This window comes from Enoplosus armatus, chromosome 4 (genome assembly GCF_043641665.1).
Source record: "Enoplosus armatus isolate fEnoArm2 chromosome 4, fEnoArm2.hap1, whole genome shotgun sequence".
Taxonomy (NCBI): domain Eukaryota; kingdom Metazoa; phylum Chordata; class Actinopteri; order Centrarchiformes; family Enoplosidae; genus Enoplosus; species Enoplosus armatus.
In genome coordinates, this window is record NC_092183.1 from 8239553 (window position 1) to 8264340 (window position 24788).

Consider the following 24788-nt stretch of genomic DNA (forward strand, 5'->3'; position numbering starts at 1 on the left):
AACAGAATAAAAACTCAGTGTTTGGTCTATTTAAAAGTCATAATCATTTAGACGCTGTCAGTTTGCGGTTGGTCTGACAGATAGAGGAGAGGCCTACGCAAGACTGATGTGAGTCAGGATTACACACAGGATGTGAACAGCGCAGACATCATCTGAAATCAAAAAGCTTCTGTTCCAAAGGAACTTAAAAAGTTTTAATTCCCCTGTTTGAATTAGGTGCTGTATAAACATTTATGATCACCCTGGAAAGCAGCTGGTTCACTCATTGTGTTCACAGTAGATTTAAATCTTTTTATACGGTTAATAAAGCAGAGGATATGTTAAGTCTTGTTATTTACCTATGGTGATAGACCAGTGGCAATAGGTCTCCATGATATTATAGTTAATTAGTTGTATTTCTTAATGAAAATCTCAACCTTGGGGTGTCCTGGTGGCAGTCACTGGCCATGTAATGGAGATGTCCGACCAGGGATCTTTGTTGCCTCCCATCTCTCGGCTGGCTCTACAAGCAAAACATCCCTTAAAACTGCAAAATAAAATCTGTAACTTAACTGAACAAATGAAAAAGACATTGTTGTTAGTGATTCTGTAAGATCTGGACGGTGAGCTGCTGTACTGTGTGTCGCAGTGTTGTTGGGGTTGGGATCCTGGGAATATATCAGTTTTTCATCCCAGCAATTATCCTGTAACAGAGCTACAAGATGCCTTACACCCACCTGCCAAATTACACTGGCTCCAGGAAGTTATTTGGTGCTCATTTACACCACCGGCCTATGCAAATACAGCAGCTACAGTTGTACAAGCCTCTACATTTTCAGCCTGTACTGAAATCTACAGCATGTAGTATGATTAGACAACTTGAAACTTGATTAGAAACTGTGTTATTACTGTAAAAACACAAGTCAACTCTAAAAACTAAAAGACATAATATCATGACAATGTCTGGTGTGCTAAACTGAAAAAGCGCGTTGCTCGCTCTGCATGTAATATCATGACTTTCAGGCACATTACAGCCATAATTCGGCTTTTTCTTATTTTTCAAGTTTGGATTGAATCCACGCTTTACAGTAGATTTTAATGGCAGTTATTAAAAGTCCCACTTAATGAGCTGATATCACTCTGAAGGAGGTAATCAACATTATTTAAGTGTAAGATTTAACTCTGATATGTGTATAATGTTGAGTTTTACACTCTTGTTGTTAAATCGTACTCGAGGGATTCTGCCTTGTAGTGTGCCGACAGGCTTAGGTTTTAGATTTATGTTTTGGCCACAGAGAAGGTGGTTTCACTCTGACAGGAAGCAGGTGTAACCAGCAGTCAGTGACCACTGGAAGGCAGTTCACGCACACATACACACACACACACACACACAGCAGCTGGTGTCTCAGTTAAAGCCACGAACCCCCAGCTCACCACACTAAGCCTTTGATAATATACTTTATCCTCTAAATGAACCACACACACCACAGAAACCCCAAATAAAGTCCAGGTTAACTGACCGGTTACTGTCAACAACAGGAAATGCAGGAAAACTGTGGTAAAATGAATAAAATAAAAACAAAGTAAAGCAGATGCATTCTGACTTTGGGTCTGTATTACACAATATCTACAATATCACACAGAAAAGTCAACTAACGAAACAAACTAAACTAGTGAAAAGATACACACCAAATCCCTAATCGTGACTAAAATGAAAATGACGTTCATGGAGACATTTATCTCAATGGTTCATCACATATGACCATGATAATGGAAATGAGGCATAAAGTAATGGTGAAGACTTTAGCTGCACATTTGGAGGCTCTTGTTATGTGGTTTGATATCTTAAAACAGCAGAAATATACAGTTTATATGTTGAAAGGTCTGGTTTCGGAAACATCCCCACTGAACTGAACAATGACACATTTTCCTTTTCGCGAGAGACGGTTAACCTTGTGCAATTATTGCTAACATGATGAAATGGCACAAAACAGGAAAGTCATGTGGCAGCTGAGAGTCTTGGAGCAGCTGTTTGTGACATTCACATACTACATTTCAGTGCATCAAAAGTTTGCATTGTCTATTTCTAATTATAAACAACATAAAGAAAATAGTATTTCAGCTGTATAACTGATTTCAAAGAGTTGTAATTACGCTTTTGTGACACACAGTAGACCTACAGTATTTCCAAGTAGGAAACCGTCAAACTGTGCAATTATCCTCATATAACTCTTATGAATGTAAGAGAAGCTCCTAGACGTGTAGTTTTAAGGGCGTGCAGGGTGGGTTAAATATGCTGTGTGCTTGGCCTGGCTCTTGCTGTCTATCAGAAGCAGCTGGTTATTCTTGTGGTGGGAAATCATCTCGTCGAGGGTGCAGAAAGTCTGAGAGAAAGAGGGAAAGATAAAGGGAGAGAGGTAATTAAATGAAAAGTCTGCCAGAATCCTTTCTCTTCATCTCCTTCCTGTCTCTCTCCATAGCCCACTCCCCTCTCCGAAACCTGTTGTCTAATTTGCCTTCACCTCTTCGTTCTTCTTGCCCTCTTTCCCGAGGGCGTAACCTTGTGTCTCCTCAAGGAATCGGATGGGAATGTTGTACACCTTCTGCTGGTAGAGCACAGCGAGGGTGTATGGCTGGCGGGCGCTCTGGGCTGAGCTGCGCCGGATGAGGAAGGCGCCGTCCTACAATAAGGAAAACAGGGAAATCTGAGCAAAACTGACACAAAGAACAGGAAATGAAAAGGGATGGAGAGGGAAAGTTTGGGAAGCTTTGATAGGAGAATGAGGGAGGGAAGGAGTGAGGGATTAAGAAATGAGGGAAAGTAAAAAGACTGTACGTATCATGCAGAGTAAGAGGTGGAAATGGAAAAAAATAATCACAGTAATGGAAGTCCTGAAGGTTTCTAACTCAGGTTTGGTTTTTACTTGAGCTTCGGCTTTGAGTGTCAGCAACAACATGCACATAAAATCTCTGCATTTGTCTGTGTAACACCCTTGCCTTAAGCCCTATTTGGTTGGAAATAAAAACTGATTGTGGTTGAAATGACTCTCCCATCGTTAGCTGATTATTATACCATGAAATGAAACATAAAACTATTTGGTTGACCTTGTTGACCCTCAGCAAGAGGTCCTCCGCTGTCTTTCTGTTGCAATCTCCAGCAAACCATTCTTTGTCCTGTAATATGATAAATCTATCAATAAACAGTAAGCCACTCCTCACTAACATGTGTTAAGATTTTCCATGCAGATGGACACCATACCTCATTCCCAGATTGTTTGGTTGCCTTCACAGCACCAGAGGAGGCTTAAAACATATAGAACATGTTATGTGTCAAGCACAGGTTTCAGGAAATCTGTATTTGGCAACAATTTTTAATGAAGTAAAGTATGATCCATGTAATGTTTGGATTACATTAAAAGAAGAATCTAAGCAGATCCCAAATGATCACAGTCATCCAGTCATCCCTCTGGATTTAAAAAACTCCCTTTTTGAAAAAAAAAGTGAGCTTACCCACAGGCTTAGTGTCTGCCATAGGAGGATTTGGAGGGCTGGAATAAAGACAGGAAGGCTAATGTTATACACTGAATTTAATTCTGATGTATTCATGTGTATGCAGATGGGGTCAACTGCAAAAACAAGCTGGAAATAAATGTAAATCATTGCGGAGCTGTATAACAAACCTCTCCACCCTCTCTGTATTCTTCGCCTCGTACCTGGGTTTAGCTTGATTCAGGTTTGCTGGCAGAGGTGGCTTAACACTGGGAGTTGGTGGAGGGGGTTTGGTAGGAAATGTGGCACGTCTTGCTTCAACTGAAGGGGCTACAGAAGATATGTGCTCTACATCATCACGATCAAAGTAATTTCTCTTGGATGTGGTTTGTACTGATATTTGATCAGCTTTTAATAAGTACAGAAGATGTGATCTTTACCTGTTTTTACCTCATTCAAAGATGGCAAGTGGGAATTCTGAAAGGGAGGAAATAAAAGTTACTGAGCTTAATTTCCTATTTAGGAAATGGAAACATTGAGTGAGAATTCAAACTTCCATTTCTAATTCAGCCTCTATCTTGACAGTCTTACTTTAAATGAGGACAGAGCTTAGCATAAGGAAATGATGAGACTAAGCACTGAGATGAATAGACACACTCACAGACATAGCTCTGGGAACTGGAGGTTTCATCCTGCAGACAGAGCAAATGATACTTTTCATTGCATGTTTATTGGCAGGAATTTAATGTATAATGCCACTACTATATCTGCCACACTTGCATTTTGCTTCCAAAAACACAGCAGCATCATTGTCTGATGTGACATATAGCATGAAGTTATGCACACAGATTATATCTCAGGTTACTTCAGGTTAGTGCATATCACATGCTCTGGTTAGGTAGTAGGTTGAAAGCTGGCTTTGACCCACGATGAAGTGCACTTACATGCGTATGGGAGAAAGTGCTCTCTTGGGAGATGGAGGCATCCTCATCGGTGCACGAGGGGGAGGAGAGCAAGCTGGGGAGCAGGAATAAAGGAAATTATCATTTTTATTAGACTTTCCATCACCTGGAAATGAAATCTGGCCGTATGTTTAAGTTGACTCTCGGATCAAACTGTTCATGCAAACCTAATACAACTTAAACTACAATTGTAGTTTAATGCAATTGTAGTTTAATAGTGTGATGCAAACCTACCAGCTGTAGGCTCTAAATAGAGGTCATCATTATCTTCCTGAAACACAAAAAGATAGATGACGTCATATCATGATAATAGATATGAGCACATTTATCAATACACAGGTGCTGCTGTTGCCACAGCAGATCAACACTGACGCTCCTCTGCAGATATTATACACAATACTACAACAAAGTACACAAAATATTACAGGAAACTATCAAAGAAAACCTGAGATGCAGGTTCTATTTTCTTAAAGCTGCTGGTGTGATTTGACCCTCAGTATGATGTGCAGCGATAATATGAAGAAAAAAAATAAACATCAACACAAATATTGGATTAGATTTTGTTGTCAGATAGTAGATATTAAAAGAGCAAACAGATGCTCTGGCCTAGGGCCCCCCTGACCCCTTGGGGGCCCGGGCCTGTGCCTGGCAGGCCAATTCAGTAATCCATCTGTGATTGGCTCAACTGGCTTGATAGGCAGCTTCATTTGCCCACTCAGTAGTCCAGCCACCATCAATGTTTATCTAGTTCCCCTCGTCCTACAAAGAGCCACTAATAAACCGTCCCTCTGGTATCATAAACCTTTCCACATATTAATCATATTCTTTGATCTGTCCTATTAAAGGAAAAAAATGAAATAAGTGAGGATAAGTTAAACTGACCTGTTCTTCATTTGGATCCAGATACACATCTGAAATGCAGAAAGAAAACACTTGCAGTGATCTGTGTTGTTGTGGTATCATACAGGCCTCTTGTGGTGGTGAAAAAGTATGATGAAGACTTAACAGTGCATACAGTCAAACACAGGTAACCAGAGAACATGCACATTAATATCACAGAAGGAGGCATTTAATGGCATGTAAACCGTGGTAAGTGTGATAACTAGCAGGACTGCTGATAAATAAGTTTTACTGTGAAGATGTGGTTTAAGAAAGGGGACCAGGTTTTTTCAAGGTGTTGTACATTGTCTTGATGTTGTAAGTTTCTCTAGATTTGCATGATCTGTCATGAAGTTTAACGGTCATTTATACACAATTTTGTTCTGTCTTTCCAGTTTTGTAATATCATCTTCTTGGCTACGGTTATTGAGGTTGACAGAAAAGGTTTGAGGTGTTCAGAAATGTGTAATAGAGAGATTTCTGCGAGCAGTGCAACAGTGAGGCACAGAGCAATATTCAAGCAGAGAATCTCAGATAGTTAGCTCATGACCTTTGACCTGACGTTTTGAACAATTGGGCAAAGCCAGAGAATGTGGAAATAATGTTCTGCCGAGGGACAGACTGAGTCCTTGTCTTTCTAATTTTGACAACATTTTCAGGGCAAAGTGATGACTTCTTCTTTGCAATCAGTTTGAGCTTCTGAGGCACTGAAGGTGCAGCTCAGCGGCACTACACTAGGTGGCACTCTCTTCTTTGTTTCAGTCACAGCTGCAATCTCTGCTTAACTCTGCTTGTATGTATTTATTCCAAACAAACTGCTGTTGCAGCTGTAAAAAAAACAATATTTATTGATCGTGTGGGGTTTTTTCCTGCGAAAAATCTACAAGACAACAGGTGGTTTATGGAGTGTGTTATATTTCTGTAGATAGCACATGACTGATAAAAGCATTTACCTTCCTCTCAGTCAACAGTCAGTCAGTTACTCTTATGAAAGGTTATTATCATTATTTATTTGTTTCAGTAGAACTAAACTACTACTGCACCTTCCTCCACGCTGGGTGCAGGAACTGGAGCTGAAGTAGAGCGGACTGGTGGAGGAGGCATCCTCTTCTTTCTCCCAGGCTTGTCATTTCTGTCTATCTCAGGTGCTGGCAGTGAGAATGATGTAGTTGTACCACATTGAAGAAAGATGTTAAAGAGATGAATAAATTAACAAAATTAACAAAAACAGATGAATGGCTCACGTTTCTTGGTGTTGCGATCATGGAAGAAATCCTCAGCACGTTGTTGAGGTTTCTGCATGACAGAGGTGAGATCAATTCATTAAAACAAATGCAACATCTTGAAACACATTTGACAGATGCAGAGAAACACACAGAAACAGACTTCCAGGACACTGAGTTGTTGTTGTTACCGAGGCTTTGCCTGGTCTGGGTGGAGGAGCAGCCAGCCTCTGTGGAACAACTGGACTGGAAGTCCTCTCTGCAAAAAGTAGCATCAAGAAACAGAATTTTGGGGAAATGGTCAGTTTTATATTGTCAGAGGTATCTATGCTGAACAGGGTTTAAAACTGTTAACCCTATCCGCAGTAATGACTCAGTGCTGTTACCCAGATAAACGTTCTCCTCCACTTGTCTCTGTGGGACTTTCACAGCCGGACGCTCGCAGGGAGGCGCTTCATACGTGTCACCTTCCTCGTCATCCTGCCATCAGAAAATATAACGGTGCGTGCATTTAGCATTTTCACAAATAGTCATTACCACATTAATACTGAGACATTAGTATAAGAGTTTCAGTTAAATGAAACCATAGCTAATACAACTAGAAGCCCTATGTCAGCATTTTACAGTACATTATGTGCAACAGCATAAAACTTCAGGAAATCTGCTGGAGGTCTGTAGAAGCAATATAGCTTTTGTTGACGAGTGAGTGAAAGGCCAATAGAAGAATTACATTATTATTCAGTTATTCAGTTAATTAAATTAATAAGAAAAAAGTAATCCTCCTCAGAAAAGCAAAATGAAAGAGAGGTGTAGAGAGGAGGACAAGCAGCAATAAGGTGTCTCCCACAAAAAGAAGTAACAGAGCTTATAGGAAATGTGGTAGCAATATTATCAGAAAGAGATAACAATGTTTAGAAATGCCACATTTAGCACCTTTAACAACATGTGGATAAAACCTGTAAAAGCACAAATTCAGGAGCTTGTCGTCATTCTACTTACAAACTCATCCTGTGGCCACCCTGCATTGTTATCTGTAGCAGACAGATTAAAAAAATAAGTGAATAATAGATATTAAGGTCTGTTGTCCAGTGAAGAAACAAAGACATTAATTCCAAGGTGAGGTTAAATCTCACCTGTCCTTCTGGGTGGAGCCGGAGGTCCACTGTGTCTGATGGGAAGAGGAGAAGTAAGATGCTGCAGTGCCATTTTATTTCATGCATAATACATTAAAAGCAAAACAAGTGAGGCTTTGCTAATGGCCACAATACTTACAGGTTCTTCAGTTTTCCAAAGAAGCTCTGAAAAACACAGAAACCTCAGATCAAGTATTCAGAGATGTAACATCAACAAAATAAACGAGACTGCAAGCCTGGCTGGTAATCATTTACTTTTAGTTATCTATCAGCTTCAGACCCGAGTCAGTGGCTGCTTTTTGGGGAACGTCAACATGATGAACAATAGAGCTTTATCTAGTACGCAAGGTGATTTGGTACAGTAAAAAAAACACCTAGGTAACACTTTGACAGTTTTTAAATATATAACAACATACAGTGTCTATATACAGTACAAGTGAAAACTGTTCTGGAAAGTGTAAACAAGTATACCTACAGTGCAAGCGGTAGTGTAAAGAGGTTAATTTAATTTGTATACATACAGAAGGTGGCAATGTACAGTAAATGCAGCCTGCTTAGATTTAGATTATGGCATTGAAATTATTTTATAAAATAATAAAACACATATCATTCATAGGTCCTTATATCTGCTAATAAGTACATAATAGTGTTTTATAGTCTGTTATAAACCATTTATTATTTGCAGTGGTGGAAAGTACATTTACTCAAATACTGTACTTAAGTACAACTTTGAGGTAGTTGTACTTTACAACAATTTTCTGATACTTTACGCTTTTACTCCACTACTTGATGACCTTAGTTACTAGTCACTTTTCAGATTTGGATTAATAGATGTTATACAACTTATAATCAACAGATAAATGATGAGATCAGATAATTATAAATAAATAATATGACATACGTTATTCTGAAATGAGCCATTCTGTTAAATAGGAGGCTGGCGTTTCAGTGACTGTAACTTATTTAGTCTTTGTGAATCTTGTCCTCATGAATTGTTTCTCTATGACTTTTGCTGCTACAATTAATTCACAATCAATACTGTTTTGAAGTAACATTATCAGTTAAAATGCAGAGAAGTGAATCTACAGGGATGTAACTGAGGCTGGCAGGAGGAGGCGGAGATAATCAAACACCTCAAGCGAAATCAGGAAGTGGAGTGACTGTATCTCTGTGTTTTCCCACAGTGCCAGGCAGCCGTAGAGGAAGTGTTGATGTAAGTTATTACAGACAGAAAGGGAAAGAGGGAGGGACTGCAGAGTTTCTGTCTCTCACACTTTGGCACCTAAAATGTGAGACAACTGTTGCTTTACTGTTGATAAATGAGGAGCTGCTGAGAGGTGATAAAAAAGGATGAAGAGAACTATATTACTGTTATGTAATGCTATTTATGGCCTTTTCCTCAAACAGTAAACCCAAAAATATCTGTAAGGGTCAGATGAAGTTACAGTGACAATGTTCTGCTTTGTGCCGACCACAGTGTTGAACTGCTTTCTCTCTGATGGGACATTTTTGAAAACCACCTGTAAAGTGTCGTCAATGGCCGAGGAGGCCAACAGGAGGAAAAAGGAAAAAGTTATGTAGCCATGAAGTGACCTGATCTGATGCAAACAAGGACAGGACACGCTGAGCATCATTCAAATGCTTCACTATTAGACAATAGAATGGGTGTATCAGAGGTATCGAAAGCAATTACATTATTTATAGATATAAATAAAAAATGAACAGCTAGTGAAGTATCATTCTGAGTTCTAAGTTTTTTCTTGACAGAGATGTTAAGATACCATATGTTATGTTAACCAACTTCACAAGCATGTGCCATGAAAGTACTGATTGCTAATAGAGTTTTTCACCAAACACTGTATTGTGCTCACACTGTCTGCGCTGCCTTTTACGCACTAGTTTCAGTTCATTCATCATCACAGACTGGATCTTCTTACCTGTACCTTTTAATGTTTGTTTTCAACGTGTGAACATACGGGGAACTCCTCCAACCACAAAACATTTTATCTGCGTCAATAGTCTGCACCAAAGAGGGGAAATTGAACTCTGTCGTGTCAGACTGGCAGCAAAGGGTCACGCGAGACCATAAAGCTGCTTTCCCAAGATTTTGTGTTACTAAAACCTCATCTGAGAATACTTCTGTGGTTAGATATCACTTATACAAATGATATCTGTGTATGGTTTAGAGAGGGAAAGCTATATGAGCAAACACGTTATGTTCAGAGAAATTTGGGAACATTTGCTCTGGACAACAGAATAAAAACTGTACAAAAAGATCACAACCAAGCTTAAAAGACAAACTCATCTCAGAATCATAAATATATTTTTCTCTGCTTGAAACATTGCAGACTGGACACCATCTCTGAGTGAACCATAGCACCTTTTAAACAACTGCATGGTCATGTTTACTGAAAGACAGTCTGAAATGCATCATAGGAAAGTGACAGCAATACCGTTATCAATAAAAGTAACTACATTTCAGATAGGAATATGGTTCAAATACCTCAGCTAGGAGCTAAATATGAAGCTTGGCATGCTATATTCAAGTTTGTAGAAGTGACAACCTGAAACAAATAATACGTATGCATGTTTTTGCTTGCTAGATTCACAGTTTATTTGAATCTATATCTACGAAACATTAACATTTCAGATTTTTTAAAAAACAGATAATACTTCATCTGAATTTCAGGCGAAAGTTTAAAATGTGCCAGGGATGAAGCATATGTCAAAAACAAACCAACAAATCTAATAAATCCAATTTAGTCAACTATGAAACAGATTTTATGCAGGATTGTTAAGCAAAGATAAAAGAAAGCTTAGCAAACTTGTTTGACCCTTCAGAGAACTTTATTCTATAGTAAAGCACATTCCTGATGTCTGTACTGTAGCTGTGTTTACTTTCAGGTTATCTGCAAACACTAGTTGTCCGAGTTCTTTTTACTGTTTGCCTTCACACTCCCACGCAATCACAACTTTAACAGTGTAGCTGCCATCATATCTTTACCCCCATTCAAAACTGTAAAAGAAAAAAATGCTGGAATGAAAGTAACAACATGGAAAGTTTACATGGAAAGTTTTCAGCTGCATCGACAACACCTGCTCACTTCCTTCTCACTCCACCCAAAGTTACCGGAATGTAAACCAAAATATGACAAAAATAAAACAGAACTTTACCATTGTCATGATGCGGGTCGAGTCTCACAGCTCAGTCATGAGGAAATGTCTTTGTTTCGGTTCTTTGATGCAAATGGTTTTAAAGATTGAAAGTGAGCAATACAGCGAGAATGTGGAGAGCAGCTCTAACTGACCTCATTTGCATTTCCTACCTGTGTCAGATAAATAGCCTCACCTGCTGCTGCACTGCCTGCCTTTAAATGAGCTGCAGCCCAAACATGGCGACAAATGACCTTTCTGCAACCTGCTAATGACCATATAACCAACTGAATTTTATTTAATGTACTGTAGCTGATAAATAACATCTCCTTTGTATTCCATCTGCAATGAAAATGAGATGTTAATTATTAACTTTTGATACACACATGCCAGTAATAAAGCTCAGTAAGCTAAGTTGTCATTAAGTGGAAAGACAGCATTGATACAAGGTTAAAAAACACAAGAAGTGAGCAATAGTAATCCCACAGAGTATGCAGGGTGCACTCAAAATGAAACAAACTATCTGCAACATACACTCAGTTGCCTGTTTATTATGTACTATAGCTACAGTTCAACAGCACCACAAACTGCGGCTTCCAAAATGACAATAAGATTGAATCAACACCTCTCTAAAATTAATTCAACCTTCAATTAACCTTCACGAAGAAGGATTTATTGTGGGACTATGACTGTGTTATATTTAACATATATTTAGGTGCACCTAATAAATTGGTAACTAAGTGTAGGTTTGAATACCTCCCCAATATGTTTTCTTTTTGGCAACAAGTCACCTTATTATTCATGACTGGATAATGTTCCCTGCCTGCTGAATTACTGGTGAAAATATCAGTATGGTCAGTCAGACTTACTGCCTCCGAGAAATAATTTGCTTTTAGGGAGAAATATCAAATGATTAGTGAGACTTGACCTTGAATCTTGAACACTCTTCTTTCAAATTAGCTAAATATCTTACTGTTTCTTAATTGATAACATCTTCTCTTGTCATTTTGAGTGTTGAACTAGTAACGGGTACTGGCAGAGGTCCACAAAATTACAACACATGAAAGTAAAGGCCTGAAAGTACATTTAAAGAGGCTGTGATCTAGAAAACATAGCTGGGATGGGATCCTACAAATCTGACAGCGAGAAAACTGAAATCTGGGGAGACCCGTGTTACTTGACCGAGTTCATCTGAAACATTAAACTTAAATATTAAAGGCCAAAGAAAAACCATGCACACTAGTCTCAGAAGTATTCTCTGATTTATGTTCACATTATGGTTCATAGAAAAGCTCCAGTAATGTTCCAGTATGTGAGATATGGGTGAATGTTGAAACAAAAATGTTATAATGATAAACAAAACAACATTAATTCAACTGATACAAAGAAACTTTATCACTTAATTTCAGACAGAATTTCCAAAGTTTCATCAGTCATGATGCAGGAAGGTGTTCATTTCATTCAGGCGCCTATAAACTGAGCTGTTTTTAAGTATCACTTTTAGCTTATTGATCCGTTAGCTGTCATTGTGTAACAAATCTATCGGTGATTTACTGAAGATGATAAAATGCCACATCATCATGAAAAGAAAATCGTGAAAAGATTTATTCTGAATTTAATTTATTGACAAAGGGTTATGTTGCCAGATGTGGTTATAATGACAGTGACAGCACACACAGTAAAAAAGTAGTTTCTCCAAAACAATATAAAATACACATAAATATTAACTTAGTACAAAACCTCTAAAACCCAGTCCCAAAACAAAGGAGATAAGCTTTGCAGTCAACAAGCATTTTAATGTAGAACAGAAAGAAACAGAAGGTTTTTTTAAATGTAAAATCAATATTCAGACAATATAAATGTTATATACATGCTGGGCTCAACCCAGGCGTCCGATGGAGAAGTGCTCTGGAAATGTGGTAAAAAAGAAATAGTTGAGAACAAGTGAGAATTTGCTCTTCCTCGATCATGAAGCTTAAGGAGCAGGACACAGGTTTGTTGAATGGAGTGAGTATCTGTCCAAATCTATTCCCATCTACAAGGCGGCGCGGGGCTAAAACTGCAAAAACAAGCAGAATCTGAACCAGCAGATACATTTTGTGTCTTGGATGAAGGTCTGGAACCCCTCAAGCCCCAAAATAAGCAAATGCTGAAAATAAAACTGGTTAAGCCAACATAACCTCACATCTGTAAGACAAGTCTGTAACAATCTTTAAAAAAATGTTCTTTGGAGAAGCAAAAACATTCCTATGTGACTTACTGCACTGTGCAAAGTAAATGCTTATGTTGAGTGGAGGGTTCTTTTGGATTAAGTGCTACCGACCTGAAGTCCACCACTGTGACATCTTTGTATAAACCAGCAGAAAGAGCAGAGGAATATATAGATCGCTCCTATTTTGCCTGTTAGTGTCACTGTGTAAACCTCCAGTTATGCAGGCGAAATATTGAGAAAACACAACTTGAAATATTATTGAGATCAACATGGCCCAGAAGGAGGAAAGAGAGTTTGTCACATTCAACACAGAAAGGAACAGAAAACTTGAGAACATGGAGCTTCATTGAGCATCAACACTCATGAGTGAGGTCCCTCTTGTGCGCCTCTGTAGGAGTGGTCCTGCCGGTTTAAAACCTCCATCAGTTTGTCTTTCGATCAACAGATAAACAAGCTCTGAACAGAGTCCTGTAGATCTCTCTGTCTATCTTCTCAATGATAAACACATCTGCGTTTGTTGTTTTACCCACTTTTTTATGGGTATGGTCATCTTTCAACAATGTCTTTGCAGTCTTTCTGACTTTAGACTGGGTTTGCTTTAATTTTGCCATTGATCCAGTCGATGTAATGGGTCACACGGGTATAGACCCCAGGCTTATCCTTCTTCCCGCACCCATCGCCCCAGCTGATCACACCCATTAGAGTCATCTTGTCATTATTTCGACAGACGAGCGGGCCACCAGAGTCTCCCTGTGGGTGAAGTTCAAGAAGCAAAATTAAGAGAGAGAAAGGAAACATTAGATCAAGTAATGTTATCAGCATTGTTTTAATGAGGAGGTTAAGTGTAAAAGTTAGGCGTTCTCACCTTGCAGGCATCGTCCAGGCCTCGGGTGTCACCTGCACACAGCATGTTGGAGGTAACTGTGCGTCCAGACAGCACATCTGGGACGCAGCGCTCTTTGGGCCACAGGCGGACGTAACCTCTCTTAACGCGCTCGGAGTACTCTGCAGAAACTGTGGAGAGAGTGTTTAAATTAGTACTTCATCAGCATCTCCTATCCAAAAATAAATCAATTAGTAAAGTTAAAGTTAAAGGTGGAAAAGCTTACACTGCCCTCTGCTGGTCAGTAAATGTGACCAACTTGCTTGTGAGATACATTTGCCACAATAGCAGCCATGCAAAATTAGAGAATGCCACGAATTAGGCGGGAGGTTTGCTTACATTCTGAGTCTTTTCCATAGCCTGAGATCTCACACTCAGTCCAGTCGGGCAGCACCAGCCCACGTTCAGGCAGACACGCAGGAAGAACCTCTGGAGAGTTTACAGCACAGATGCCAATGTCGGTCTTCAGCTTCAAGAGAGCTGCAAGTGGAAAGTGGCCGGAGGAAAGTCAGGGTAATGCACTGGGAACATGTGGGATGGAGACTGAGGGATGATTTAAAGTTTTAACAAGCCTTTGCTGCCCACTTAAAGTTCCATATCATCACTGCTGGGGGAAAATATGGTTGCTAAAGTGTCTCATTTAATTTTCACGATTCACTTTATGGCCTGCCAAAACTTTTCAAAATATGACTATTGTCTCTTGAAATGTTCACTCACCAATGTCATTGTCATATGTTTCCTTGTCAAATTTATCATGGATCCAGTACTTCTCAACCTCGAAAATCTGCTCGCTGCTGGAATTCTGTTTCCGAAACGTTCTTCCCAAAATCACTTGCAATTTTTCTGCTTTCTCACTGAAAGAAATAGAGAATATGTTTGTCTGTTGAATGGCAAACATGTTAAATTGTGTATTTTGTGTGAGTAAAAGGATGTGAGTCATTCTTACTTGTCCTCGAAGCAGTGTGCGGCAGACAGGACCCAACAGGAGTCGATGAGGACTCCTCCACATCGGTGAAAGTGTTGTTTGTGACGGGCCTGGTAAACATTGATGACCGCCTGCCACGGCTGCTCTGTGATGTCACTCTCTCTGCCCCCAAACATGCGGAACGCCGGGATATTCAGGGTGTTGTCTAATCGCTGGCCACATGTTGCTACAGAGAGGACAGGTTGCAGGATGATGGTTAAATAATTGTAAAATTACTACACACCAAACACATCAGAGGAAATGGACTCTGGGTGATTTTCATTGGATGCGAAGATGACCTACCTCTGTTATTGTTATTAGTGGTGGGGGCACGTGGGCCGAGAGTGGAGATGATAGACGGACCTCTCGCTAAAAAAGAGGGGACCAGTATGAACAGTCTGATAGCACATTGCTGCACGTAAGATTTTAGTTCCTAAACTAAATTTCTAGCGTCAGTCTTGATAATCTTAGCTCTGTATTTCAACACTGCTGCAAAATTAAGCCATGATAATAAGGTAACTCACAGCATTTAGGTATGTCACACAGCTCCCAGGTCAGCTGCATGTTCTTGTAGGTGTGACACCATGGACCCTCATCACCATCTGGATTCCTATTGGATAAAGGAAGAATAAATACAATGAAGTTATTCTGATCTGTCTGCTTGCAAGGGGAACCTCTCCTGTTTGTTAGTTTTATCACATTGTGTGTGCTGTGGGCATCTCTACCTGCAGAAGCTGTGGCTGCCCAGCCCCAGCTCCAATGCATCAGATCTCCAAGCATTGTAGAGCTTGCGCTTGAGAGCATTAGAGTCCCACGGGAGGCAGCGAGAGCCGCTCTTAGTGACAGATGTTGCGCCTCTGTATGTCTGACCGGAGCCCAGCACACAGCCTTGGTACTTATCTGCTCCAAAACACGCAGAGAGACCAAGTGTTAAAGCAATTAATTGTTTAATTATTAGCATTTCAGCTTATCGGCTTTTTATAAAGCTGTACCTTCTGGACATTTGGGCAAAGAACAGAACTCCCAGTTGATCTGAGAGCCTTTGTAGACGTAACACCAAGGGCCGCTGTCATTGTCAGGGTTCCTGAGGGGAAGGACAATGAGTAAACATGTGCATGGTTCACATAAATGATGAAAAAAACGCATCATCCCAACAAGGTATATATATATATATATATGTCTGTGAGACGTGCTTTTGGTAAACTGAGCTGTTACAAAGATGGCATATCAGTTTTTGCCTTTCACTTTCTCACCTTCCACTATAGTGTCACAATCAGGTCAATCAATTAATGTAATTAAATGCCAGAAAACTGTGGCAAATGCATTCCAGCGGGGTTCATTAAAATTTGACCAGTATGTTTTGGATGATCAGACACCTTCCTTGATTTGAATGCATGGTAACAATGAATATTTGCATTATTGTTTATACACTGGTCACATACCTGCAGAAGTTGTGGTTGCCCAGTCCGAGACTGCTGGCATCCAGTTTTCTAGCTGTGAACTTCTTTCCTCTCAGAGACGTGGAGTTCCAGTTGATGCACTCTGCTCCTGTACGGCTGATACTCCATGTGCCGCGGTATCCTTCACCCTGCCCCACAGAACACTTCTCATTGGTGTCTGTTGGAGAAAGAGACAAAGTTAAACTGGATAGTCTCACTCATTTATATATGAGGCTGATATCACTCTAATAACTGACCTAATTCAATTATTCTGACACAATAAAGCATGTTTATTGGATCTGGGAGAACATAGGCCATTCAAAATACTTTTAATTGTTATTAAGACATTAAACTCACAACTTGTGTCCTAATGGCATTTATATAGTATTTTTCCAATTAGTGGTGGAAAACAATAACCAAACGTAAACTATGATGATCGTAAATGCAATCAGATTTATTGAGTCTGGCCATCGTAACTTGTTACACTTATGCTTAAATCACTTGGCTGTGACCACTGGGGTTTGTGTAATAATCCCACTGAGTGGGTGGGGTGTCCCTAAAGCCTCAAAAAGTTGCCCACAGAAACAAAAACATTCATATCCCAGAATGTCTTTCCATGGTTTATGATCCTTTCTTCTTCTCTCCAAACCACAGGCCCATGACGTCTACTGTTTGAGTCACACAGTCAGACTGTGACTTTATCTAGTGTCATTAACAAGTTCGTAGAAAGCTTTAATCAGTGTTGTGTCACTGGCCACCCTGTTATGGAAATCACTTGGTTTATTGTTGTTTTAAAGTAAAATGTGCAAATGCAAATACTAGATGTGTTGGAATAGCCAGGGTGGAGCTGATAAGTCAATTGATTCATTAGTCGATCAACCTTCTCTGATTCCAGCTTCTCCATTGTGATGATTTGCTGCTTTTCTCTGTTTTATATAATTATAAAACAGATATAAAACAGCATTTTTGGATTGCTGGTCGGACAAAATCAGACATCACTTTGGACACTGGTAAATAATAATGTTCATATTTCACTATTTTCTGACATTTTAGAGAGAAAATTTCACCGATTAATTGAGAAAAATGCTTGCAGGTTAATCGAAAATAACTGTGCCCAAAATTAAAGAGTTTGTTGAGTACTTACTGATCTCACACTGACTCCCACTGAAGCCTGGAGGACACTGGCAAATGTAGTCTGAAGTGTACACGGCCTCCTTACAGGTTCCTCCGTTGTAGCACTGAGACACGTAGCAGTCTGGATGGGGCAGACAGAGAGCCGGTTAGTCAGTCATAAGTCATCCAGCTCTTCAGCACACAAACAATTTGAATTTTCAGAATATGATTGAGTGATCATGGCCACTTGCGTAAACAGAGAGTAAAATTTGTGGCTTCGGCCTTGTGCGTCACATTTGACGTAGCAACATTGATTAGTGTGAAAAGGTCTGTGTCTGTGTGCATGGTTCATCCTGACTCTCTTCTTACATACAGGCAAACATCTTCATAGCTTCACTTTTAAAATATCATGTCACACCAAGGGTTTCAGAACTGGTTTTATGCCATCACTAGTCCGGTTTTTCATTTATTATTTCAACATTTCCTAAAGGCTGGCGTTCAGAATAACAGCACCCCACTCACTCCCAGTGGTATGAGCTCACAGACTGTAAATGTGGTTGTAATTTGGGTGCGGGAGGGGCAGTCATGCCTCACAGAATTCGTCAATGGGGGTGAAAGTGCGCACAACGGCTCGTCTGGCAGGAGTATTTCAAAAAAATCTCAGACTAAACTGCGCCCACTCAAAAACACAGAAACCCAACAGCTCTTCGTTTGGATGCACTGAAATAACAGGGATTTGGAGACTCGAGCGAGGCAAGCCAACAAAAAATAATCATCTGAGGTTGTAACAGCAAGTTAGAGGTAAAGGGAAGTTATACAGAGAGGTCATTAAGGACAGGCAAGCAGATTGACAGACACATGAACAAACTGAAGGTTGTATTCTGCTCATTGCAAACAAAAAAAGTCTGCTGAGATAAGAGATAAGAAAGTAAGACAATTCAACCAGTCCACATGTGTTTGTGTGTGTATGCATCCATGTCACACTCACTGATGACGGGCACAACATGACAACGCTCTCGTCCTCTTAATGCACAATGGCAATACTCCACACGCTGTCCCCTCCATCGCAGCCACGTGTCCCCAAAATTACGCACAGCTGACGTCTTACTATCCACACAATGTACTGAGAGAAAACACACACACACACACACACACACACAAACAATAAGTATACAGCCAAGACACAGAAAACGAAATCATTCTCACATGTAAAAGCGGTTGCAAACATAAAGGTACAAAAATACAGAGGAACACAAACACATGAAGAGTGAGTTAAAAGAATGTGAGGATGGTGTTGATGATGATGGTGTTATTAGACAAACAGAAGTGTGATGGGGCTCACAGGAGGTGTCAAAGGAAGGTGAAGACTTCTCGACATGAATAATCAAAAGCGTCCGTCTAGCTGGCTGCCTGCCAGGCTCACCTCTGTAAAAACGAGTCCCTCTCTTAGTGCGGAGCAGCTCCACCTGCAACAGAACAGATACGTTAAACACAGAGCAGCAGTGCATGGGAAATGGTTGCATGGTACTGGTTTCCATCCCAGGCAGCCAATGCTTTTATTTCATTTCTTCTGGATACTGGATGTGAAAATAAACTTGCAGAGACTTGAAACTTGCTTCACAAGCTGCCTTTAAGTTTTAGTCAAACATCACTTGTTGGTACATACAGTGCAGTAGCACTCCAATACCCAAGATTTGAGAGTTAGCTGCAGGACAGCAGTGAGTTTATGGGCTATATTTTTTCAAAATCAAACCATCGAAATAAAGAATGAATATTTTTTCTGTTAAAAGATTAATGAAGTAGTGTTTTGCATTAAAATGTTAAGTCTCAAATGTTGAACTTTCAGGCACCACCAGGGAGGTGTTTTCAACCAAGCCGATGTTCAAAAACACTAAATGTTTCTTCAGAAGGATTATAAACCACATGGACTGAAATGTATTAAGATAAACCCTTAATAAGTATGCAGAAACCACATGTTGGGCCTATCATGACAAGGATGTAGCGCTTACATTGTCCACTAGGCAGCAGCAGAGAGTGGACAGGAGCATTGACAGTCCAAGTGTTCTGGTCATGGCTACTCAAGTGGTCTTCAAGTGTAGAGGTCTGGAAGTGGAATATAAATGTAAATTTAGATATAAATTAGAAACATGTATTTCAAACAACACAATCATTGACAGAAGATTTTACAAGCTAATACAGTTTAGATGTACATATTATTTTCTACTCTTCACTGAGGAACTTAAGAACAATGTACAATTATGCAGAATCTGATTCTGGCAAATTGACTACAAAGAGTCTAAAGTAGCAAATGAGCAATACTTGAAATCACCAAATAAGTTGTCAATAATAAGAACATACATATAACATATTAACAATCAATACTGACATAACACACACATACAAAACTGGTGAAAAGCCAGAGAAGGTTGAGTGAGTGACTGAAAATTATTTCATTGTTTTATCTCCATCCGTGTAAATCTTTTGTCATGATTCTGTCATTAACACTGAGCCAACAATTGCAGGAAAGCGACTGACACTGGTCACCTTCTCCCAACTATACTGTTTCTCTGTTCAGTTTCCTTCCTCCATCCCTACGCCTGCTACTGAGGGAGTCCACTGGAGAGGAAAGGGTGGGCAAGGTGGGGGGCTTGTGGGAAATCAGAGGTAATTTCTAGTGTCTTGAAGTTGTGTTGACTTCTTGACTCAGACAGGAAGTTTTAACAGCCTGTACAGGACCATCTGATAGGAGAATGAGTTCAACAAATTTGTGTTGTATATATCTTTGCTGTCCTGCTTAAATTCATTTCCCTATTATCATAATGCCTCTATAACTTCCCCACTGGTAATGAACAGGAAGCAGATTATCTTTGCTTTATGCAAAAAATGGGGCACTGACCACCGTATCAAATAACGCAATCTGGACAACCCTGGAGCGATGAAAGGCAGCACGCACAGCAGAGAGTTTCTGCACCATAGTGACAGCATTCCTTCTCTAACAGAGCAAAGCAGCAGCTGTGGGAGGATAAAGTGAGTCAGGACATTAAAGGGAAGGAGGAGGAAAGCCTGGAGCAAGAAAAAGTCAAGGAAACTCATATTTCCCTTTTATACTTAGAAAAAGATGTCTGATATCAGACTTGTTCCCCTTCTCTGTTTTAAATGGTCATATGCAGAAAAAGAGGTATAGAGGAGAGCGTCTGTTGCTCCTCAATCAAGTGTGAGTAAACATGAGTCACAAAAGAAAGAGGGGGTGAGTGGAAGACGGAGTAGAGAGGAAAATGGGAAAGAGAAGAAAAAGAAAGTTGCACACAATGAGGGCTGAAAAGTAAAAGATGCTTTAAAAATAACCACTTCTTCCACAGACACATGCATACAAGGACCCAGACATACTATAATAACCATGTGCCTACATGCCTGTACGTTTTTATACTCTCCTCTCTGTCGACTGGTTCTCCACTGACTCACCTTCTGTGGTTGACTGTGCTAATAGCAAACAGCGCTGTGTTTTGATATATCAGTGAGGTAAAACAGCTACGCTGGCAACTGCACACACACACACATATATACTCTCTCACACACACATACACAAAGTGCTCAGGAACGTGGAGCTAATGAACACCCCTGCACACAAAGATTTCAGTTCATCTCATTGTTCTACTCAACAAAGACTCCCTCTCAGGATTTGACTCTTAAAACAGAGACACACACATGCATTCACACACTCACCATTAAGAGGACAGGTCCCTTGAAAGCGATCCTTGCCTCTAACAAATAAAAACCCTGGTGACCTGCGCTTTCACCCCCAACTGAGCCTCCCTGGCTGGGCGACAACAACACACTAGTTTCCTTTTTGTTTCCTCTGTGCAGCTGTTCAGCTCCGCTAGTCGCCCCTCTCTCCAGCCCTGTCAGCCGAAAACATGTGTTTCCTGCTGAAATACTGCCAGTACAGGCCCCATGCATTTCGGAAATGTGCGTACATATCAACACATGCACACAGAAAAACACACACCAACATGCACACATCGGATATAAACATATGTGTATCCCACCCTTTTTAAAGTCTGCGGTATCTGACATGCAGAGGCCCTGTTTGGGGCGCCATCAACACTGCTCCTTCGACAATCCCACAATGCAGTTGGCCTGAGTTTTAGCTGTTTTTGTGGTCTGTGTCACAACATTTAATGCATATGAACAGACATACAAACACAACATAAACATGTGTCATTTACAGGATACAAAGTAGAACTGCGGCTGCTCTTTTAGTCTTATGTGGTATACAGTGGAACTAACAACTTTTAGAATCTCTGGCCAAAAACAGCAGTATTTGTGTTACTTGCATTTATATGACTTATTAGCTTTGCAAAAAAGGTGTATTGCTCGTTTTCTTTAATGTGAATTTAGGCTCGCCTGGATAATTTCTGTTATAAAATGTATTTTATTAGAATTCTGAAGGTGTCAAATACGATAGCTCATTACAGAACCGTAATCCAACTAATCCGTGATATATGTGAGGTTTTTGGTGTAACTGGCCACAACTATGGGCTCACAACAACCTCTTAACCGTTAAAGAAAACGTGCAAAAAATGCTAAAGTGCAACAACAAACATTTACCAAAAAATACCTTTGATTCAGCCTCTTCTCCATTTAAGGAGAATGGGACACAACCAAACTTCGAATCGCCATAACAACACATCTAGGACCAGCACTATTAATATGTTGACTGAGATACAGCAACCACTTCATGCGCAAGCCTCTCTCAAAAAACAAGCATCCCACTGGCATTGATGGGGTTAATGTATTTGTCTGTTACACCCAATCAGTTAATAGTTGAAACATGTACAACCAAGTATGCAGCCTGAGGAGAGTGTGGTTCCCCTAGTAGGTCAAATATGAATGGAAGAAATGAAAACATCTTTGGAGCTGCAGCAGCCAGACTGTGAGTCAGCAGCAGCTACAACAGCAGTTTGAAAATGCTCCACTTTGGTAGAACAAACACATGCAAGAGATGATAAGGCGCACACACACACACACACACACACACACACACACACACAGACAGAGAGAGAGAGAATATATGAAAAACTGAAAGTAAATGTTCTCTTTCATCATTATTAATGTCCTCTTAGTGTGCAGCTTTAGTGTATTTAAAGGAACTGGTCTTAAGTGCTGACCACAATCTTTGACATCTCAGCGGTGAGTTCACCGGACCATTAGCGAGGGTGTGTAATGATGATGGTGCGCTGAGGTTGTAAAGGTCGTAGGTGAGACATTCTGGTCTTCCAGTAACAAGGCTGAAATGTCGAAGTCTGAAACGGTGAGAACGGTCAGACAGCGCGCAGGGAACATAGTTGAATCTGCCTGTGAAGTTCAAGTTATGTTTCGTTGTGCGCTTTAAAGCATCCCTGAGGTTACTTTTCCTGTCTCTCTTCTATGCAAATGGCAGAGGAAACACCTTTACAGTGAGCACTGTAGCACTTTTATAGTCGTTTGGCACTGAAGTTAGTTTCTTAACAATTTATTATATATTATACAATATTTAGAGAGCTCAACATTTGTGGGTTTGGATTGGAAACACTATTCCCATTCTCTTGTCACAGCAGGCTGGCAGTGTCAGTTTCCGGTAGAAAACCTTACAACACGTTCTTGAACTGGTTTGACCTGCTGGGATCCCTAAACCTGCATTCAACCTTTACAGTAGCTTCAGTTTAGGTGTTGCTCCTTCAGTTTCAATAGTTCAAAAGTTTTCATGTGTGTAGTATGTTTGTTGATGTGCTATGGCAGGCAATGTCATGTCTGTAAGGTACTTAGCAGGCATTATGCATTGTTCACTCAGGGGTTTTCAGTCAAGCTTCAGTAAACCAGCTGTGATCCCTCTCTGTAAAGTCCCCAAGAACAGAGGGCTGTATTGTTGCCTTATGGCTTCCCCCTGTGCACAATATGAAGCCTTGAACTCCTTATCAGAAAGAAACACAGACTCATGCAGCCAGAAGAGACAGGAAAGAAAGAAAGAAAGAAAGAAAGAAAGAAAGAAAGAAAGAAAGAAAGAAAGAGAAGGTGTTGACATTAGAATATAGAGTATAAATCTGAGGAGGATAATGGAGCATGAGACAGCTATATGGAAGGAGATGAAAGGGTGGAGAGAGCAGGGCATAGAGAGGGGAGAGGAAGGAGAGAAAGGGTAGAAGGGAGAGGAGGGAGATGAAATTAAATCCCAGAGGTCAGCAGAAAGACAGTGAGTAGTCCTGAGTCACCCCAGCTTCCAGGACTGCACAGAGACAGAGGGAGGCATGGATGGGATTTATAACCAATATCAAGGCAATTTGATGAAGATACAATTAAAAATTGTAGAGAGAAGAGAGTTAAAGAGATGTGAAAGAGGGGCTTTGTCCATATTCCAGTGAAAGCTCAGTACTGAGGGATTCGCTCTCAAAGGATTCAGCGTCACCTTCTGGTCAATGTTCCTACAGTCTGATCCAGCACTATCATCTGCCTGACCTACTCTTAACTTACAGCTTTAAGACCCAGCCCGCTGATCCCGTGAGTCACAAACATCACTGCCCGGGAATGCAGATAATGGATACAAACTCTTTTCACAACATGCAACAGTATAGAGGATCAACGTGATGGAGAGTATCAGCTCTGACGGATAACAGGGAGGAGAATTCCCAAAGTGCCGGCACAGACGCAAGTCCAACTCATTAGCCTGATAAGAGCCTGCTTGGCTCAGAGTGGTACATAGTTGGCATCATAGCAGGGATGTTCCTCGATAACAAATACACACTGAGTCCAGCAGCAGAACATTTGTAACATTCAGATTTGTGTGTTGCAATTAAGATTTGAAGTGACCTTGACGGCACAAATTACTGATTCCATTTTCTGAGAAAAGTTTGAGATGAAGAGTGTGTATGTGTGAGACACTGGGAGGGAATTTGTACAGTTGTATTACAGATTGATGGAGAGAAGTCAGTAAAAAGCTGCTCGAATGAGCAAACACCATGATCACAAAAATCACCATATCCATACAAACTGTGTCACCTTGAACCAATTGTTGATTATACCGAGTTGCAGGTTACTACACAGTAGCACTAATGTTTTAAATGTATATTCCCTACTGTATTTCTAATTTCATTTTTGATTTTAATTAATCAATTTAACATTGAATAAGAGAACTGTGTGTCAAGATAACTCCATATTATCATCTAATCATATAAGATTCTAGTGTAAGACTTCATACAACAACATTGTACATTGCCACACAAACTGATATTCAGTTACAATTTTAATTAGCCCACTTTGAATCAAATGCAAATGGGACAATCAAATGTAACATAACGTATCTATTTCCCTTTGACACATCAAATG

General features: G+C 40.1%; 2 protein-coding genes across 3 annotated transcripts; both read right to left on the minus strand.

Moving 5' to 3' along the window:
- Positions 1 to 2246: 2246 nt before the first annotated feature.
- On the minus strand, positions 2247 to 10984 carry LOC139284649 (SH2 domain-containing protein 6). The gene is given in 21 exon segments (XM_070904996.1): positions 2247 to 2363; positions 2502 to 2660; positions 3085 to 3153; positions 3239 to 3282; positions 3490 to 3527; positions 3693 to 3789; positions 3909 to 3945; positions 4130 to 4160; positions 4413 to 4485; positions 4665 to 4701; positions 5313 to 5341; positions 6353 to 6457; positions 6554 to 6605; positions 6724 to 6791; positions 6919 to 7012; positions 7532 to 7563; positions 7666 to 7700; positions 7805 to 7830; positions 10840 to 10853; positions 10856 to 10873; positions 10876 to 10984. Coding segments are annotated over 21 exon segments (1284 nt in total).
- A 1205-nt stretch (positions 10985 to 12189) lies between these two features.
- Positions 12190 to 19533, minus strand: plat (plasminogen activator, tissue). 2 transcript variants are annotated; one of them, XM_070904057.1, is made up of 14 exons: positions 19439 to 19533; positions 18772 to 18895; positions 18418 to 18552; positions 17461 to 17571; positions 16320 to 16494; positions 15870 to 15961; positions 15603 to 15777; positions 15402 to 15487; positions 15181 to 15246; positions 14860 to 15064; positions 14631 to 14767; positions 14253 to 14393; positions 13896 to 14044; positions 12190 to 13780 (listed from the first exon to the last, which is right to left on the minus strand). In XM_070904057.1, exons 1-14 carry the CDS (start codon positions 19499 to 19501, stop codon positions 13613 to 13615), a joined length of 1827 nt encoding a protein of 608 aa, XP_070760158.1. In that variant the 5' UTR covers positions 19502 to 19533; the 3' UTR covers positions 12190 to 13612. The 2 variants fall into 2 exon arrangements, with proteins under 2 accessions (XP_070760158.1, XP_070760159.1); XM_070904058.1 differs by having other exon boundaries at positions 18853 to 18895; positions 19439 to 19501.
- Between the last annotated feature and the right edge of the window lie 5255 nt (positions 19534 to 24788).

Bases quoted from the DNA above. Each gene is read 5' to 3' on its own strand.
- plat (XM_070904057.1), bottom strand. From the start codon at position 19,501: ATGACCAGAACACTTGGACTGTCAATGCTCCTGTCCACTCTCTGCTGC. The intron at 17,572-18,417 runs GTGAGTGTGACA...TGCCCCATCCAG, and splicing joins TCATGTTGTGCCCGTCATCA to ACTGCTACGTGTCTCAGTGC. The intron at 15,488-15,602 runs GTAGAGATGCCC...TTTATCCAATAG, and splicing joins GGCAGCCACAGCTTCTGCAG to GAATCCAGATGGTGATGAGG.